This window comes from Amblyraja radiata, chromosome 25 (assembly GCF_010909765.2).
Source record: "Amblyraja radiata isolate CabotCenter1 chromosome 25, sAmbRad1.1.pri, whole genome shotgun sequence".
Lineage (NCBI taxonomy): Eukaryota > Metazoa > Chordata > Chondrichthyes > Rajiformes > Rajidae > Amblyraja > Amblyraja radiata.
The window spans coordinates 30,417,411-30,436,989 of NC_045980.1; the positions used below are offsets into that span (position 1 = coordinate 30,417,411).

The 19,579-nt window shown below is 38.7% G+C and overlaps 1 protein-coding gene across 4 annotated transcripts in view; it reads right to left on the reverse strand.

Annotated features, from left to right (window-relative positions):
* Positions 1-19,579, reverse strand: part of smtn (smoothelin) — a 177,284-nt gene that overhangs the window by 21,032 nt on the left and 136,673 nt on the right. For all 4 annotated transcript variants that reach the window (XR_004415737.1, XM_033043698.1, XM_033043696.1 and 1 more), the window contains exons 11-15: positions 5,141-5,308; positions 4,095-4,170; positions 2,467-2,640; positions 1,038-1,100; positions 167-230 (exon numbers count right to left, since the gene is read on the reverse strand). Coding sequence is in view for 3 of the 4 variants with exons in the window: in XM_033043698.1 (XP_032899589.1) it covers positions 167-230; positions 1,038-1,100; positions 2,467-2,640; positions 4,095-4,170; positions 5,141-5,308 (545 nt within the window). In the remaining variant the exon portion in view is untranslated. The remainder of the gene's footprint in view (positions 1-166; positions 231-1,037; positions 1,101-2,466; positions 2,641-4,094; positions 4,171-5,140; positions 5,309-19,579) is intronic.

Below are 19,579 nucleotides of genomic sequence, written 5' to 3' on the forward strand. Positions count from 1 at the left end.
TTTTTGTGCTGATCCCTTTCGTGCTCTTGTTCCAGGAAATGCATCTTAAGCGATGAGTAACGGTGAATGATCATTTATAGCTACAGGAAGAAGGATTTTAAGGCTTAGGGTAACTGCGATTCATAGAACATGGGATATATTGGCTTCAATCCCAGCCTGTACTCACCTGCCAACCTTTTTGGATGAAGTGCTGCTGGAACTAAACTTGGTCTGAAGGACAGATGTTCCACCTGTTAAGAGGGATTTGAGAAGTCAAAGGTGTCATTTTACCCCATAATACTTCAATGAACCATTGTAGCAAATTGCCACAAATTATCGATCTTTAAATCTCCACGGCAAATGTCCGCTAGCACTTCCGCTGTATTTGCACCTTCAGCTCCCTCTTGAATTTACCTTAGTTTCTATCTTTTTTTTGGACTGTAAATTTAGGTAGCTGTGCCTCACGGTCACCCCGACTGGTACAGTTAATTGCAGTTCATAAACGGGCCGTTTTCGATGTTTTTAACGGGTGTGAAAGTGCGTGTTTTCCCATTCACTAACATGTACCGGAAGTGACGCATGTACTCCAGTTAAATTTTGCGGTCACGTGGGTGCGGATCTATGCTCCAGTGACCTTTAGTGAAATCACCCTATACCCTTTCCTGCCTTTATCTGTGATTTAAAGCTTGTTTTTTTTTCTAACTAATTCCAGTTCTAAAGAAAGAACATCGACCTGAAATCTTAACACCTCTCTCCACAGTTGTTGCTAGATCTGGTGCTTTCTGTTTAATTTCCATCAACTCCCCTCATAGTATACGCACACATATTTTCTAAGCAAGAATCACTAACTGCATTCAGAGTAATATGTTTAATTATGTTTCTCCTCAAAACCCGGGGTTCTGAGGCTGACGATCCCTCGACCTGCCTTTGCCAAAGGTGCAGATTAAACTTGGGGTTATTCCTGGTTGTGCACTTACTATCTGAGGTTTAGGACAAACTATTTCAAAGATTTTTAGCATAACAAGTGATTTCATATGGATATAATTCATGTTGCTTACCATCAGTTTTCTTTATAACACTAGATTCCACAGTTGTTGTTTGTAAAGTTTTGTTGCCACAACCTGAAAGATTTGAATCATTTTCAGTGATTCTGTTCCTTACTAGGGAATTTGGCTTGATACAAAACCACCATAATTAACCGGACACCTTTAATTGTGAGTATCAACAGTACATCAAGTTTGAAAAGGTAACAACATAATTTAATATTTCAAGGTAACAGCAGGCTTCAGTTTTTACAGTTAATGGACACAAGAGAAAAACATCCCATGGTTTAGAGATACCTCCACCAGTGCTCTCCTCTCGCATATGCTTATCAATCGACCCCCATGTTTCACCCCTCCCATCTGCTCTCCACCTGGTTCCATCTGCCCATCATTCTCTCCTCATCTGGCTTCACCTATCACCCCAGCTTCAGTCCCAGATCCTTCTTCCACCTGTGGCTATTTACCCATCATCTCCTTCCAGCCATGCTCCATCCATAACCAGCCATAATTAGCCTATGTCCAACTCACCCCTCTCCCTCCTGGTTCCATCTGCCCATCATATGTCCCATATAGTTCCACCTATCACCTAGCAATCTCTATCCTACCATCTCTGTGAAGTGCAACATATTGGCAATCTTTCCTGTTCTCTCTCAATCTGAATGCCGGGTCATCATCTGAAATGTTGACTTAACCTTTTGTCTCCACAGATTACGCTTGATCCACTGGGTTCTTCCAGCATTCTGATGGCTGTCTTGGGTGCAGCATTAACACTTAGATCTGTCTAATCTCTCCTAACATTCTAAAAATATAAGACGCTACTTTAGTTCAAATATATCTAAATTCCATTCTCTCCTAAATAACTTTCAAGTACCCATGTGAATTTGCCATTACTGACAAACTTAAAAGCATCACTAAATGGTATATTTCCTATATTCACCATTTCTTAGTTAAATATTCAACCTTCTTTCCACTAGGTTCTGTCTACATACCTGCGCCCTGTAGAGCTTGCAGATGAAATTCAAATATATTAATTTATTTTATCAACACTCCTCATTAATGAGAGTCTTTGTTCCAGTTTAAATACCTCTACTATGCCAATACTAGTTATTCACTTTCTGAATGAGGTATGTAACTCAAGCTTCTGTTTAGTTACACTTTACTCAAACTAATGCTCAACATCTTATTGTAAATTTCTTGAATTTTTTGCATCCCAGATCTGTAGCTACCTTGATGGATTGTTTAGTGATTTAGCTAACTTGTCTTCTGCAACATTGTCTGTTTAGAGTCTACAATTTCATATTCAATGTAAAAAACATTATGATGGACTGCAATCGCACGTCACCTGTGACCTTCTGCTTGCCGTTCCTATGTTTCCAAATAATTTTTCAATAAGATAATAATCTCTGTCACTTTTTGTACTTCCTTATAAAAATGATCCCATTACCTGACTGAGTGATTCTCTCAGTCTTTGACATTGAGGTGACAGTCTTCCCGTCTGCAGATTTTTCTGTTTTGGATACAATCATTTCAGCAGTATTTAAAGACTTTGCTTTCTTTGCCTCCTCTGTTTTCTGTTTCATTTCTTGTAGTCTCATTTCACGCTCTCTTTCTCGTTCATCTAAAGGGAGGCCAAAGGAGTATATGATAGCATGAGATCAAAGAAACGCATTTCATATAAACGATCATACTGAATGCTTTGAGTTTCGTTTAGTTTAGTTTAGAGATACAGCACGGAAACAGGCCCTTCGGCTCACCGAGTCCGCGCCGACCAACGATCCCCGCACACTAACATTATCCTACACGCACTAGGGACAATTTAGAAATTTTTACCAAGCCAATTAGCCTACAAACCCGTACGTCTTTGGAGTGTTGCTGGTTGAACAGGATTTATATCAAAAGTCCATTTTGTAACTCCAGACACTTGATCTATGTCTACGGCAAGTGAATAAATTACCATAAATGGTCAAAGTATACAGGGTCTCTGAATCATCACTTTTCTAGTATGTTACTTTATCATCATTATGGATGTGAATACATATTTGTAGCTGACACAATGGGGCATAAGATCGTGGGATGAAAGAGTACAGAGGCTATTCAGCTGATCATGCCTCGGTAAAATAAAGAGCTCAGATTGTCCGAGTTTTAAAAAATATCTTTCAAACAAGATGCTCTACAGAGCTCCCTTCTGCCTCACAAAGAGACATCACGACAAATAACATCAGGAACAAAATAATTAATTGACAGTGATTTGAATTGGGGACATGCTCATAAAATGAAAAGCTTAATATTACTGCAAGTTCTACATATTCGGGATGTTGGCAAGATCCACCACAATATCTAAGGGTCACCTTACACATCCATGTGGCAGACCTTCTAAGAACCCAAGGCTGTTAGTATTAAAGCCAGGTTGAAGAGCTGATAGCCATGCTGGTCAGTATATGTATGTTTCAAGGAAGACTTTAACATGCTCAAGAGATTCTGTCACAAGCTGCATGCTAGACATTGAAAATGACATCACAGTGTACCTCAAGCATTCTTAAATCAATTGTGTTAATTGAGGAAACTCTCTTGTGAGTAGGAGAACCAGAACGCAACAGAAGTAAGAAAAATGTGAACACCTTACGGCAATGCCCTGTTGTATTCTGACAAGCTGCTTATGTTTACAAGACACGAGGAAGGCTGTGCCTCTTACATTTGATGTTAATAGTCAAACTCATACCTGCAGCAAGTTATTTTTCAAAAAAGGTTTATGGAGGAATGTAGTCACCATCCACTGCACTGTCAAAATAAGCATGCTCTCTGGACTGATGTCATTGAGAAATTAATTTAGGCTAGCCACGTACAGTCCACGTAAAATTCTACTTAATTATAAATAAGACATTCATCCTATGTGCCAGGGATGAGTAGAATCACAAATATGAATAATGTTGTACCATTCTTCAACATCTAGTTGTTTTGGATTATGAGCTCCCCAGACAATCCAAAGGCAGTGCCTCCTTAATAGCAAGAGCACAGGAATAATTGAACACTGTTTGTGCTGTACTAGTGTGCCTTCCGGTTTAATCCACCTACCTCTTTTCTTTTTCCGGAGCTCCCTCATTGCAGCTCGAATCATCTTCCGTTTCTCAAAGTCGGTTGTTAGATCAAGCTTCAGAATATAGTTGGAGAAAATAGTATTATATAGTATCTATTTTATTTATACATATTGTTCCATTGTCCTGCTAAAACTGTAAAACTTAAACTTTCAGAATGTTTCAAATGGTTAAGGATGTATTCAACTGGGGAAAATCACAGATTTAATTGTCAGTTTGTGCTGGGATGATTGATATCAACTAGGTGGGCAGTAGATTTGGGTAACTCTAACTAGGGAGATATTATTATAATAACCAGTCTTGATTATTATCCATTATCTCTGGAAATACATACAGTAGCATAGTAAGCGCAGTTTTTGACATATCTATCTTCTTTGGAGATGCTGCCTGACCTGTTGAGTAACTCCAGCGCTTTATGGGTTTTGTTTACTTGGCTTCTTGAGGATACTCACTAAATAAGTGGGGTGGGAGATTGCAACCTTCATGTGGTCCACCCTATTTTGACTACTGCAATCAACCCGACATGCACAAACAAATAGATCAAATAAAACAAGTTAACCTACAACTTTAGGCTGTGCACGTCATACTCAAGAAGACGACTATGTATGTTTTTTCCCACAGCTGAATTTGGACTAATTGACCTATTGGCCCTCGCTAACTTTCTGCTTATAACAGCAGTGCTACATATGTTGTTTTCCAAATTGTCATTGCTGTAGTCACAGAAATTACATCTGTTTTACCTTAAAATAATCACTTATTTAAAAAAAAGAACATACTTGTAAGCGGTAGAGAATGAAATTGTGTCCGATTACTGTGAGTTGTCGGTCACTTTGTATTCTATGAAGCTAAAGGTTTGCTCAGCCCTTCGGCCACTGAGCTGGATCAACCATAAAATGGTGCATTTAAGAAATTGGTCTTCTGGTGGCTCGTATGAACAAATCGCTAACAATCAATGATAAATAAAGAAGCCTTCCTCCCCTCACACTCTCATGAGTACATCATGTTTTTTTTATAATGAAAGCATACCATTTTGTCCAGGACTTCTTCATCTTCAATAGCACTCAGATCATCTTGAACCACAGTGCTGCTTTTCTCTTTGGCATTCTCCTTTTCTTTCTCATCTACCCCATTGGGTAGAGTAGGCTCAAACTGAAGTGACTGGGCTGCTTCAGTCATTACTTGCTCTGTCTCCATCTGCAAAGATAAATAAACACACTCCATTTAGTTGAGTTGTTTGATCTACACATAAGTGCTTCACAGAACTTTGCGGACTTAAATCTGATCACACTGATCAAAGCCACCTTTATCAATGTAATCATGGAAAACAAGAACACCTGACCAAGCTTAATTCTAGTTAAAATTAAAAGCTATGTGGAACCATCAATGGTTAGGGAAAGTTCAGGATCAACTGAAGTCTCTGTATTATCTCCTTCCTTATACATGCTTCATCTCAGAATATTACTCAATAATCTAATAATTACAATCCATAATCTGCCCAAAGATAAACAATGCTCGCCTGGAAACATAATTAATTGGTTACAACACAAATGCAAAAATCTGAAAGTGTTTATGTACCCAATGGTTACAGAATCACAATTAGTTCATTTTAGGTGTGCTCAAACAGTCATAGAGAGTCATAGAGTGATACAGCGTGGTAACTGGCCCTTCAGCCCAACTTGCCCACACCCGCCAACATGTCCCATCTACACTAGTCCCACCTGCCTGCATTTGGCCCATATTCCTCTAAACCTCGTTTGTCATTAAACAATTTACAATGTTTTTTATTCTGACATGTCATTGTACTCTTGAGACTCTCTCATATTGTAGTTGGATGAACTATTCCAACATTTTTACTTCAAATCTCTAACATACACTGTCCGGCTCTTTTGGGAAAGGCTACCTCAAAGAGGTTCTGGCAGCATCTCTGGAGAGAAGGAATGGGTGACGTTTCGTGTTGAGACCTGAAACGTCACCCGTTCCTTCCCTACAGAGATGCTGCCTGTCCCACTGTCCCAAAATTCTGCTCCAGCATTTTGTATCTATCTTCGGTTTAAACCAGCATCTGCAGTTCCTTCCTACACTCAAAGAGGTTCTGCTCTTCGATCCAACGACTCTTATTTTTCTCTCACAGGTACTGTCCGGTCTGATGAATTTTATATTATCGGTTTAGATTTCCAAGAGGTTACTTTGGTTTTGACAAATTATTGTTGTTTACCAATACATTTAAGTATTAAGTAGCACAACATAAAATCTGTTTGAGTCTATGCAAATAGCTAAATGTCACAGTATGACCTTTCAACAATTTTGTTTGTTGAATTGCTGCCAGTATTAAAATAGACAACAAAAGTCAAGAAGTATATAATTAGTACTCCAGGACATTCCCTTGGCTTAGGTTCGCTGTAGCAAGCAAGCAGCTGGTTTGCTCTCACTCATACAGTCTTTGTCAAAGGGAGTAGTCATAAAGGTTATCAAGGCTGGAGCAGTGATTAGCTTCCCCTTGCAGGTTGTGGGAGATCTGGGACAATTCCATTGTCCTCGATGGCTACACCTACAGTGAAACTTAGAAGAACAACGGTGAAACTAGAAGGTCAACTAGGGTGTGGGAGGGACGGAGAGGAATTCAAGGGTTACTTGAAATTAAAGAAATCAATATTGATTGCCTGACCCGCTGAGTTACTCCAGCATTTTTTGTCTATCTACAGAAAGGGAGGGATGGGTGTCCATCAGGAAGGGCAGTAAGGGCAGGAAGGTAGTGAAGGAGTCCACCATAGACATTCTCTTCTCTAACAAGTATATCATGCTGAATACAGTTGAGGGAATGCCCTCAGGGGAGAAGAGCATCAATAGCCCAGTTTGTGGCATGATGGTGGGCTTTGCTAGACAGTAGGTGGTGGTATAAACAAGACTGGGGGAGCATTAGTTGAAGAGGATTGGGGCAGATTGACATTTCTGTGGCCCTAAAAGAGACTCCAGATTGAGATGTTGCCTCCCTGGTGGTCGGGTCAAACATGTGTTGGAGCATCTACGGGACATTATGAAAGGGAAGTGTGAATAGCCAGAAGTTGTTGTACATGCAGGTACCAATCTCATTAATAGAGAAGGATGAAGTCCTGCCACATTAATTTAGAGAGTTTGGTAGACCTCTAAACAGCAGATCTCCAAAGGCTGTAATCTCTGGATCGCTTTGGGCACCACTTGCTAGGTCAGATGAATATGCGGCTGGAAGAATGGTGCAAGAGGAAAAGCTTTAGAATTATGCCAGGAAATTAAGATTGTGATACATGCAAATCTGCACTGTTCTTCCATAGAACCAATAGTATTCTTCAGGAAGCAAATTTCACTATTCAGTATCAGAGAGAAACATCCTTTGATTTATTTGTACTATTTTACTATTCTAAATTGTGTTGGATTAAGTACACAGAGTTTCAAATATTACCACATTTCATAGATAATAGTGAATTTACTTCAATATTTCAAACTTCAAATAAAATTTTAATTTAGTAGTTAATAGCAATGTCCAAAGCTTTGCTCTCTGATCCATCGGTTTGTTGTGCTTTGTTCAACGCAACCTCATTTATCTTGGGATAAACCGGGAGAGAAAGCCCTGCACCATTATCACATTAAATAGAATATATAATCTACAATCTTTAACACAGACAGTAATTATCTGATTTACCATTTGTTAACAGAAAACATTAAAAACAATATTTTTTTTGCTTGCTGTTTGAAACACTTGGAACAAATTAAATCTTATTTTTAGTTATCAATCGCAAAATGGTGTTTTTTCCTGTCATAAATTCAGCCAGAAATAATCTTGCAGCTGGTGTTCAACGTAATTGATCCTTGTTCTCAGTGATAACGCACAAGAATTTAAATTGATTCCAGGAAGTATTATGTAAACAAATCAGGAAAGTGGGAAGAGACTAACACTTGGCAACCAGTGTCTTGCAGAGCAAATTGCCTCAATTAATTCCCCCAAATAGCTAGAACATCTATGTCAAATGTCATGGAGATTAGTTCGAAAAGGCACGTTTAGAAGTATTTCTCAACACGGCAAGCTACTAGGAAAGAAAGATAGGACGGGTAAGGTCGGTTATTACAATCAGCACAAGTGAACATTCACATGTCAATGGCCTGCATCAACACAAGAAGATAGAACATGGACTGCTGGCCCAGTAACACAAGGAAGATATTTTAATGAAATTAATCATTCATGATCACACCCACATCTGAAATAAGATATAGACAATAGACAATAGGTGCAGGAGTAGGCTATTTGGCCCTTCAAGCCAGCACCGCCATTCAATGTGATCATGACTGATCATCCCCAATCAGTACCCCGTTCCTGCCTTCTCCCCATATCTCCTGACGCCGTTATTCTTAAGAGCCCTATCTAGCTCTCACTTGAAAGCATCCAGAGAACCTGCCTCCACCGCCCTCTGAGGCAGAGAATTCCACAGACTCACCACTCTCTATGATGCATAAGGGGGTATCAGCAAGTCTCTCCATGCTTATGATAGTCTACAATAAAAATGAACAAAATAAAACTTTAAATGCTTTGTTTTTGTAAGCAAAATATATCATTAATTGTACCTGGATGTTTTCTAAACACTAATGAGATTTTTCCAGCTTTTGAAACAAACAATATTCTCCACCGTATTATCTGCTAAATAGCCACAAGGTACAATTCTGTCAAATTGGAAGTTACATTTGCAACTGGTGCTGTTTGACCCTTGCAGTGAATGACCATGCACTTTCATGACCTGCAACAGATGCACAAATTTAATCATCATCAATCACAAGTGGCTAAGAATGTTCTCCTCTCAGAGATGGCGAACTGGAGTTCCATCTACACAATGAATTCCATCTACACAATGAATTCCATGACGCAGAAAATGGTAATTGAATCTATTTCTATGGTTAAATGTAGTGCATTTCGCCTTCAACAGATGCAGTGTCAGATTGTCTATTATCTTAAAAAAAAACACATTGAATTCAGTGTGTTCAACAATATATAAACTGGGGGAAAGATTATTTTTCAGTCCTGTTTATAGCTTTTCCTCATTCCTATTTTGCAATCATGCCATATAATGTGCAACAGATTGAAAATAAAAAACACATTTTTCAATTGCATTGTAGGGGCACAATTTCAAATCAGCTTGCCACAGCAACATTCCATCCAAAGGTGCATGTTTCCAATAAAATTAATACCATTTAGAATGTTTACTCTGATATTGCCGTAGCTAATTACACTGTTATTACCAGCCAGTCTATGAATATTGAACTGAAAAACACTCAAAGGATCCTTCCAAAGGTCTTGCATGTATGCCAAATGGTTGTTCGAATACCAGACTAGAGATTTCCAGGCCCAAAATGGCTTATCTTTCTTTGGATTTTGTTTGAAATGCAGTTCTAAACTAAATAGGATAACTGTGTGCCAATAAGTCTCACGAAGCTTATAATAATCTGCATTAAAATATTATCAAAATAAAATGTAAAAGGTTTGCAAGCAGAATTAGTTTAGTATATAGCTGGTGAATCAGGATTACTTGACATTATTGGTTTTGATTGATTTAATAAAATGATTTCAAATATTGTGCTAAACCTAAATAGGCAAAACAAAACAAAAAGAAAAAAAAAAATTCGATGTTGGAAATCTGAAATAAAAACAGAAAATGCTTGAAATGTTCAGCAGCATCTGTAGAGTAAAAAAAGTCATGCTTGAAATACTCAGAAGATCAGACAGCATTAACTCATGTTACTTAACTCTGCTTCTTTATGCAAACAAAATATATAATTTATTATGTTTCTACATTTTTTACATTCAGTTTTGGTCACTGCTTCGGAAGGATGTAATTAAACTAGAATAGAGTACAGAGAAGATTTACAAGGAAGTTTCTGGGACTCAAGAGCCTGAGCTATAGGTAGAGGTTGGGCAGATTAGGACTTTATTCCTTGGAACGCAGGAGGCTGAGGTGTGATCTTACAGATCCTTAAGATGGAACGAGTTTAGATGGGGCGGCTTAGTTGCATGGTGTTTGACTCCATGTGATCTGAGGATTTTGATTGAGAATAGTATTTTCTTCTATTACTCCTACAATTGCAATGTATTTCAAATTACTTTCAAACACCTTTGGTAAATATTTGCCAAGAGGCTGGCAAGCGGGAGGCAATGTCAGAGCTCTGATACTAAACCGTTCTCAAAGCAGCCTAAATGTTTGGTCCAACATCATGATCCCCAACAGCACCATTTCCTGAACAAATTCTTAAGGTGTTTATTTCTCATGCTTTCATTTCATCTTCGTTATAGTTTTGACATATATGTGCTGCTGAAGAGGTTGAGAATGGAATGTTAAATGTTATGTCCATAAGCACAGTGCAGGTGCTCTGAAATCCAACAGCCACATTTGACAGAACACATCAATATCTGTAGATAGCTTCAGGCTTTCCCTTAATTACTTCTTCAACAAAACATTTCTTGTCAAATAAATTACTTATGCCATGACTCTGTGGCATTGCGACTGGAGTAGAGGTCTACTAGAGCTCAGTGAAATTACTTTGAGATCTCTAAACCAGTCTTTCTCTAAAATGTATGGTCTATCCAACAAATGCAACTAGGCTATTTAACGGATGAGATATCTTTGACATGTTTGCTCTCCTCCTTTCCTTGGTTGTCATTGGAAAGAGTATATATTTTTGTTTGATTTACCTCCACAGCAGCCTGAGATAAATCATATGGGAAGATGAAAGAGAGCAAGGATTAAGAAATAAACCTAGTTGTCTGGCTCCTTCTGTATACATTGATTTATTCTGAATCAAATAGGCATATAATTGATTTTAAGGAGCTAATGTTTTAAGCATTTTGTTAATATATTGAAATAGTTATGATTCTAATTGTTATGATTCAAGTTTATGTGTCGCCGCAAAATAAATATTAGCACCTAAGAGTTTAACTAATAAAGGCAGTGCTCAACGTTTTGGTGTGCAGGAACAAAACAATGCACATTCATCACAGAATAAGAACTTTAGGACTGATTTGTCTTCCTTGATTAGACCTGAATGTGCAGTTTCTAACCAAAATTACATTTTGATGAAATTTGTACCTAAAGAAATCTCTGAAAAATGGAAAGCTTTGCTTTACTTCAATCGTTCATGGATAGGAAAGGGATATGGGCCAAACGCAGCCAAATAAGACTATCCTAGAGGGGAATCTTAGTCAACATGGATGAGATGCGCTGAAGGGCTTGCTTCCATGTTGTATGACTCTATGTCTCGATGCCTTGAACGTATACAGTCCTAATCTTTGCAGAGCCCCCGTTGAAAACCAAAGCAGTGTTTTCCCAGAAATCAGGGATACATTATTATTCTTGTTGAATCCCTAGCTAGGAAGGTGAATTAAAGTTGACAAAGGGTAGTTTATGGAAATTAGGAAGCAGATCACACATGCTTTCAGATTTTTGAACTTTCCATATTGTAACGTAGGAGTTAAGTAGTTATAAAAAGGAGGGTTTGTGGTGGTGATAAATGATCAATGCTATCCAAGGACAAATGCCCATTCGCTTTAACTGACTGGGAAATACTTAATGCAATGTTGTTGCTTGGCTGCATTAATGGGCTGTTATGGGCTTTAATACTCTTCATTCTGTCGCTTCAGTCTACTTTGACACTGGAAGTAGCATATTTTCTTTAACTGGTATATTTCATCTACAAAGCACCAAATTAATTTCAGTGCAAACAATAGGTGGAAGTTATTTGAAATCAGCCAACCATGAGGAGGTTAAGTAATTTAGTTTAGTTTAGAGATACAGCGCGGAAACAGCCCCTTCAGCCACCAAGTCTGCTCCGACCAGCGTTCCCCGCACACTAACACTATCCTACACACACAAGGGGCAATTTACCATCTTACCAAGCCAATTAACCTATAAACCTGTACATCTTTGGAGTGTGGAAGGAAACTGGAGCTCCCAGAGAAAACCCATGCAGGTCAGGGGGAGAACGTAAAACTCCGTACAGACAGCACTCGTAGTAAGGATCGAACCCGGGTCTCTAACGCAATAAGGCAACAACTCTACCGCTGTGCCACCATGCCTCCCCAATTCTATTACAATGTATTGAACACTGCTGTTAAGCTCATCTTTTTTCTACAATTTCCTTGGTATGGAGTTTGTCAAATCACTGCTATTGCAGGGACAACTAGATGGATAAAAGTAAACAAAGTTTGGAAGTACAATTTCATGCAGACAAATCCTCTCTGTGCATTAGCAAGAATGCAATGGTTTTAATTGGCTTTGGGCCATATGAAACAGAAGCAGGAGTAAGTAATTCACCTATTTGTGCCTACTCTGTCTTTTAATAAGATTGTGTCTGATTAGTTCACTCAGTAAAATCCTTTTCATTGGAAACATACATTTTAACATCTTAACTGCACCTTTGCCAAGAAAAGTAATAATAGTTATCAATTAGCCTGACGCTGACATTAATAAAATGGCTGACCTTTTATTTAAATTTACCAGTAGGCAGCAATAGAAATTTCAACTTGCTCGTGAACTAACCAAACTGTTGCTTCTAGAGAGATGAAGTGATCCTGAGGAGGACGATCTTCGAGTACTTGCAAAAGTTGGAGGGTGTGGTATCGAATCTTCATTTGTTTCCATCCCAAGAAGTTTGGCCAGTGCTTCGATCTGCTGCACCAGCCTCTGCTGATCTACCCTGAGCTGCAGGTTCTCCTCTTGCAATTCATCCACGGCCGTGGCCAGAGGCAAAATCTGCTTTCTGATGTCTTCCACCTGTTCATTAGCCTCTTTCCGAAAGACTTGTAAATCAACATGGATCTCTTTCACTGCATTGCACAGTACATCCTCAAAGTCTCCAACGACAGTCGAGAGTGTATGGAAGTTTTCATTCTTTGAATTCCCAACGTTGACACCAGGCATGCTGACAAAGATGCAAAGAGACTTCCAGGCTTCCTTTATATACAAGATCTTCCCATGTGATTTGTTGACGTGCAATATCGGATACAATCACCAAGGTTCTTTGACCTTCTCCTTATCCCGTTACATAATAATATTCAGGTTTAGAGGCAATCAATGGGTTCAATGTACAAGAGCTTCTAAGGTCACGTTTGCAGTGTATCCACCAGCAAAGTCTATATTTAAATGTTTTGTCTTCACAGAAAGATATCTAATTATAGTATACTGTCGGACAAATAAATACCATTGGCTTCCAGAGTGGGTATGCAAGCCAATTAGTGGCAAAAGCATGAGTAGGGACAAAAGGATGACAGCTGCACTGCCTTGTATGTTCAGTGGAATTATTCACAAGCATTAAGCATGCACACAAGCTTTAGAGTCAGTGTCCTAGTCCTGCACTTTCACAGGAGACTTGGCAGCAAATTTTGCTCCTGCTCTTTTGGCCTGAAAATAAACTTTCAAACCCAAAGATTTGAGCTGTCTGTTCTCATAACGACAGAGTTATTGAAATAATTGTTTTATTATACTACATGGTATGGGCTTTAGTTGCCTGATCCACATTCACAGCCTCCTCGCATCCGTGATTCATCCGGTACAGCACAAAATGTTCATGCTTAATTTTTGGCTGTAGGATAGAAGGTAACATTTAAAGAAAATATGGTGTGATGAATTTGAGGGAAGTGGCAGAATGATGGGGCATATTAGTGAATGGAGAGGTCAGTGGAATGGAGATTGGAATTTTCAGGTTTCAGTGTTATAACCGCTGCTGATGTTCACTTATGTGAGTTGCAAAAGTGATCTGAGCAAAGAAACTCAATGCTGAAAACGACAAACTAGAAGGATTTTGACGAAATTGACGAAACAGTTCAGCAACTCAGAAATGAAAAAAATTAAATGAATTTTGTAAAATAACTAAGAGCAGGAAAAAAAATGTGATTCTTATGCAAATTGAGAAGTAACAAACTTAAGAATGCGACACAAGAACACACCAACATTCCGAGGGTGATTCTGAACAAGACTAGTAGTCATTCTGGACTAGTGGGTCACGTATTGCAGCACAACTGCCAGCAAGGCTAATGGAATGTTAGATTATATACCAACATAAAGGTTACAGGTTACAATGAAGTTACAGGTTACAAATGTCTTCGTCTCCATCATCTTCTCCAGAAAACTCTCGATATTGAAGGTGACTCATGTCCACTCCAGTTTTGGTATTTCTAAGGTGGTTAAAGAGGTCAGGTTTAGAACCACAGATGTTTCCATTGATGGGGAAAGTGGTTACTGCCCTTCAAACTCCACCTTGAATTGGGCCAAACATTCCCCAGAATTATTGCTTAAGGAGGGTTTGTGCACATCCTTGAATCTTTTCTCCCATAGTTGACCACCTGAGATCTGCTGAGATGTGGATGCCCAGGTAACTGAACCTGGAGACTCTGTGCACTCTTTCTCCGTTTATATGCAGTGTATGTAGTGTTCAAGAGATGCTCTCACAAAACCATGCAAAAATAGGTCAGAATGTAGAAAATGTAATGTGTGCTGTACTTGTAATACGGGCTCAAGGTAATGAAACAACTTATAGAACCTTTAACATATGAAAATATTCTTGGATGCTCGGTTTGAAACCAAGGGAAATGTTAACAAAGTTGACAAAAAACTTGATTGGGGTTGTTTTTAAAGAAGGGCTGAAAAACTGAGACATGGAATTGTAGAAAGGTTTAGGTAGGGAATTCCAGAGTTACGCCTGGACATGTGAAGCACATCGGCCAAAGGGTAGGGTGTTGTATAGATGCAATAAAGGAGAAAAATAGGGTAAACTGCAGAACAGCAGGTAGTTATAGTGATTAGGCAAAACAGAACCCCGTGGTATCAGCACTACATTTTGAACTAAAGGTTAAGAATTTTAAATTTAAATCAGTGTTGGACCAGCACCCAATGTTTATGCAATGGTACAGCTGCTAACATCACAACAAAGGGTACACTTCCTGTGCTTGAGATACACTGCATGTCTTTTTCTCATTATCTCTGTTACATTCCAAAAGGGCCATGTTTTGTTATGTAACAATGAATACATTGTAGTATTAATAAGAAGCAGTTCATGTAAAATGTCCTACTGATACAAAAAGTTAGACATGCAAAGAGAAGAAAGGCATGCCCTGCAGATTAAAGACAATCTATTTGATTAATCAGGCAGAAGAAGCAATTTCACAAAATCTGCTCACACCATGTATCATAGGATTTAACACTGTCATCAGTGAAAATTCACCACATTATAAAAACAGACAGCTTAAAAAAAGAAAAATGGAACGGCTTTTTAAGGGATTAAAGGATTTTCTTTACTATACTTTTTAAAATATATTAAAATACCAAGTCTGGAATACTGGCCAAGTTACAAATGACTATGGGGAGAGCAGAAATGATTGCAGAGTGTGCTTTTGATGTGCCAGAATATAAATAATCAAAATCTCATTTTGATTTATGTTTATACAGTACATTATTTTCCAAAAAGGACTTTTTTATGGTGTTCAAACCCACATTAAACAGGCATGTTTGGTGAGTTAAACTCCATCTATTGTTTCACAGATTTTATACAGGGCTTAAGTTAGGAACAAATCCAAGAACTCATGTTTGTATTTGGAAAACATAGGCAAAAGCACCAGAGACAATAGGTTGAGCTGACCGTATGCTTGTTGATTTTTAAAAAAAGAATTAATGTTATATTCGGAGAGATGGGTCTTGGCACGTCAGAAGGTGTCGAAAAATGCAAAATATATTGGTAACCTGAGATAAAAGATAGAATGCTGGATATACCCAGCAAAACAGGCAGGATCCGTTGAGGACAAAATAGAATATGATGATGAAATGTCATTTACCTGAAATATTAAGTCTGTCTCTTTACCCATAGGTGCTCCTCGAGCTGCTGAGTAATTATAGCGTTCTCTGTTTTTAATAATAAAAGATTGTACTCTCGGACCTCTGTTGCACTCTAATGTCAATTAACCATGGGCTGATAATAGCAAGACCATAAAGTAAGCATTGTATAGGAAGGAACTGCAGATGCTGGTTTACATCGAAGATAGACACCAAATGCAGGAGTAACTCAGCAGGTCAGGCAGCACCTCTGGAGAAAAGGAATAGGCGACGTTTCAGGTCGAGACTGACATTATGGTTCTGAAGAAGGGTCTCAACCCGAAAATTCACCTATTCCTTTTCTTCATATATGCTGCCTGACCCGCTGAGTTACTCCAGCATTTTGTGCCTATCATAGAGTTAGCATTGTTGTGAGGTGATGATATGTGGGACTGATCAAAAACAAAGAAACATACTAAGTTTCTCGAAGAATGGCTCTTTTGTGGAAGTTCCTGTTTGCTTATCTCTGAGATACAGAGGGCTGTGCATTTCTGGCATCAGCAGCTGCCTGAATTTTAAAAAAGATTATTGATTTTCCTGGCACAAACATTGTGATTGCAATATGACCAATATGCAGTCAGTGAACAGTATCCATGCCACCTGGAAGGGGATGGCAAATTAATTGTACATAGGCAGAAAAGATTACAACATTAACCAGCTGGCTGTTACACGCTGACCTAAACACAAGTTCGTCAATGCTTCTTTGTCACAGCCAACTTATTTTGAAATTGTAGGGATTGTCATTCCTTTAGGATGTCAAATAATTTGAAAAATGTTAGCAATTTTGGACAACATTCAATTTGTGTAGGGGGGATGGAATTTAATTAATATCCAGCTGAAAAGGCATTTACTCAAAATGTCCTAATATACAAATACAACTGAACGTGCATCATATTTTGACATCATATAGTTGTCTTTGCATAGTTAATAAAAAGGTTATAGTTTATTTTGGATTTTTGCCAAACCTCACTTTGGTCGTATAAAAATACCATGCTGTGTCGGCTGACATATAATCTGCAAACAGCGCACTTTCAAATTCATTTCAATTTAAATCTTATCCTTAATTTCAATTAAGCATCAGTATCACTTTTTCAAAATGAATCCTTAAGCGAGGACTTGTATTACGACACAAAAAACTTTCAAAGTCACCCGTTCCTTCTCTCCAGAAATGCTGCCTGTCTCATTGAGTTACTCCAGCATTTTGTGTCTGTCTTTGGTGTAAACCAGCGTATGCATGAACCAGCATATGCAGTTCCGACCCACACAACTAGAATACTGTACTTGTATTCATTCCTGAGGACTTTCTTGGGTCTCCCCTGCCCTAATATCACTAAAAACATTCCTGGAAAACAATACCAGATGAGGCAAGAGAAGTTGGGGATGCAAGAGATGAGGAATGCAAAATATGGAAGAATTCAAATAATCTGATGTCAGCCAGAAATTAATTGAGATCAATGACTTTGGAATCTCAAGATGGATCCATTGTACGCTAGACCATAATAGACAATAGGTGCAGGAGTAGGCCATTCAGCCCTTCGAACCAGCACCGCCATTCAATGTGATATTGGCTGATCATCCCCAATCAGTACCCCGTTCCTGCCTTCTCCCCATATCCCCTGACTCCGCTATCTTTAAGTGCCCTATCTAGCTCTCTCTTGAAAGCATCCAGAGAACCTGCCTCCACCGCCCTCTGAGGCAGAGAATTCCACAGACTCACAACTCTCTGTGAGAAAAAGTGTTTCCTCGTCTCCGTTCTAAATGGTTTACCCCTTATTCTTAAACTGTGGCCCCTGGTTCTGCACTCCCCCAATAATGAGAAAACTTCAGTGGATAGACTCTCCTTGTATGCAATGCACAATTTGTTTCAATTCCAATAACTCATATTGCAGCAATTATTAGACTGATCAAAACATTCCCAATAAGAACTTAACAGATAGCGAAAGAAGAGTTTTCCAATTACATTACATTAACATTTGCATATTCAATTATTATAAAACATAACCGTGACTTTAAACAGAACAACATTTTACAGTCATTCAGTTAACACCATAGATACTCTGTTTGAACATAATATAAACATAAGAAATAAAGCCATGAGTAAGTACACCATTTGTCACCTCATGTCTGCACTGCCATTCTATAAGATTATTGCCATCATTACTACAGCAACACTTTCCTGCAATATCTCCATAATCCCACTTTTCCTTAAATATCTAAAATTCTCCCAATCCCTGCCTGACTGAGCCACCATAGCTCTCACCATAGGAACTCCAACGATTCACTACACTGGGGGTGAATACGTCTCATCTTATCCCGGATTCTTCATCCTCTATTTTGAGACTGTGACCCTCGATTATAGAAACTTAGCAACAGGGTAAACATCAAATCCACATCTATCCACTCAGGCTGTAAGAACTTTGTACATTTCAAAGAGATCATCTTTCATTCTTCTGAACTCAATGAGTACAGACCTGATCTACCTAACCTTTCCTCATACAACAAACCCGCTGATACAAGAATCAATCTGGTGAAACGTTGTTGCACTCCTGCAACACAAGCATATCCTTCCTTAGGTCTGACACCAGTAATGTGTACTTAATATCCCAGATGCAGTCCCATCCCCACTTGCTGTACTGCATAGAAACGTCCCGAGACCAATGTACAAGAACATCTAAGTTCCTCTGAACGCTATCATCTTTCAAATTTACGTCTTTATTCATTATGATACGCAAAGAGACAATTCGTCCCACTGGGTCCATGCCCGCTCCCAGTAATGCGATCAGTCTAATCGCCCCTTTTCTTATTTCTCCAAGCTCTGCAATTTATTCCCTTTCATGTGGACATCGACTCCCTTTTGATTCTTTTTTCGCTTACTTATCCTCAGAGTAATTACAGTCGTGGATTAATCTATCTGCAGATCTTGCGGATGTGGAAGGGAAACCAGAAAATCCACTGGAAACCCACATAGTCACAGGGAGAACGTGCAAACTCCACACAGACAGCACCAAGGTCAGAATCAAATCCGAGTCTTTACAGCTATGAGGCTGCAACACTAACTACTGCACCATTTAAAAAAATACTCTGCCTTTCCATTTTTCAACAAATACACTACTCAAACATAGGATAAAGAAAAGAACCCAGAATTTCTGAAAGTTCTATCCATCGCCTAACTTATCAGAAACATTACCTTCATATAGTTGGCTGCTTCCAAGTGAACTCAGATTGCTGAAGCTCTCTCTTGGAATATAGACTGTGGATTATATTTTAACTTCAGCCTGTGCAATGTGAAACCCAAAGCCCCCAGTCAGCTACTTACTCAGTGACTCAATGATCCCACATCTTTCAACATTTCACTATCTCCACCTGCCCTCCTTTACTCCTGTGGCAACCAATGCAGCAAAACATTTTATTATTTTAGGAAAAACAGGTGGGATTAAAGTTCAGAATGGGGTCAAGATCCTCTGCCAAAATCGCAGGAATATCAAAAATGGAACAATGGTCAACAATTTCTTTTTAAAAGAGTGGAATTTTGTATCCTGTCATAGATGGATATGAATCAGTTGGAGGAGGAACCATAAATGTAGTCTGG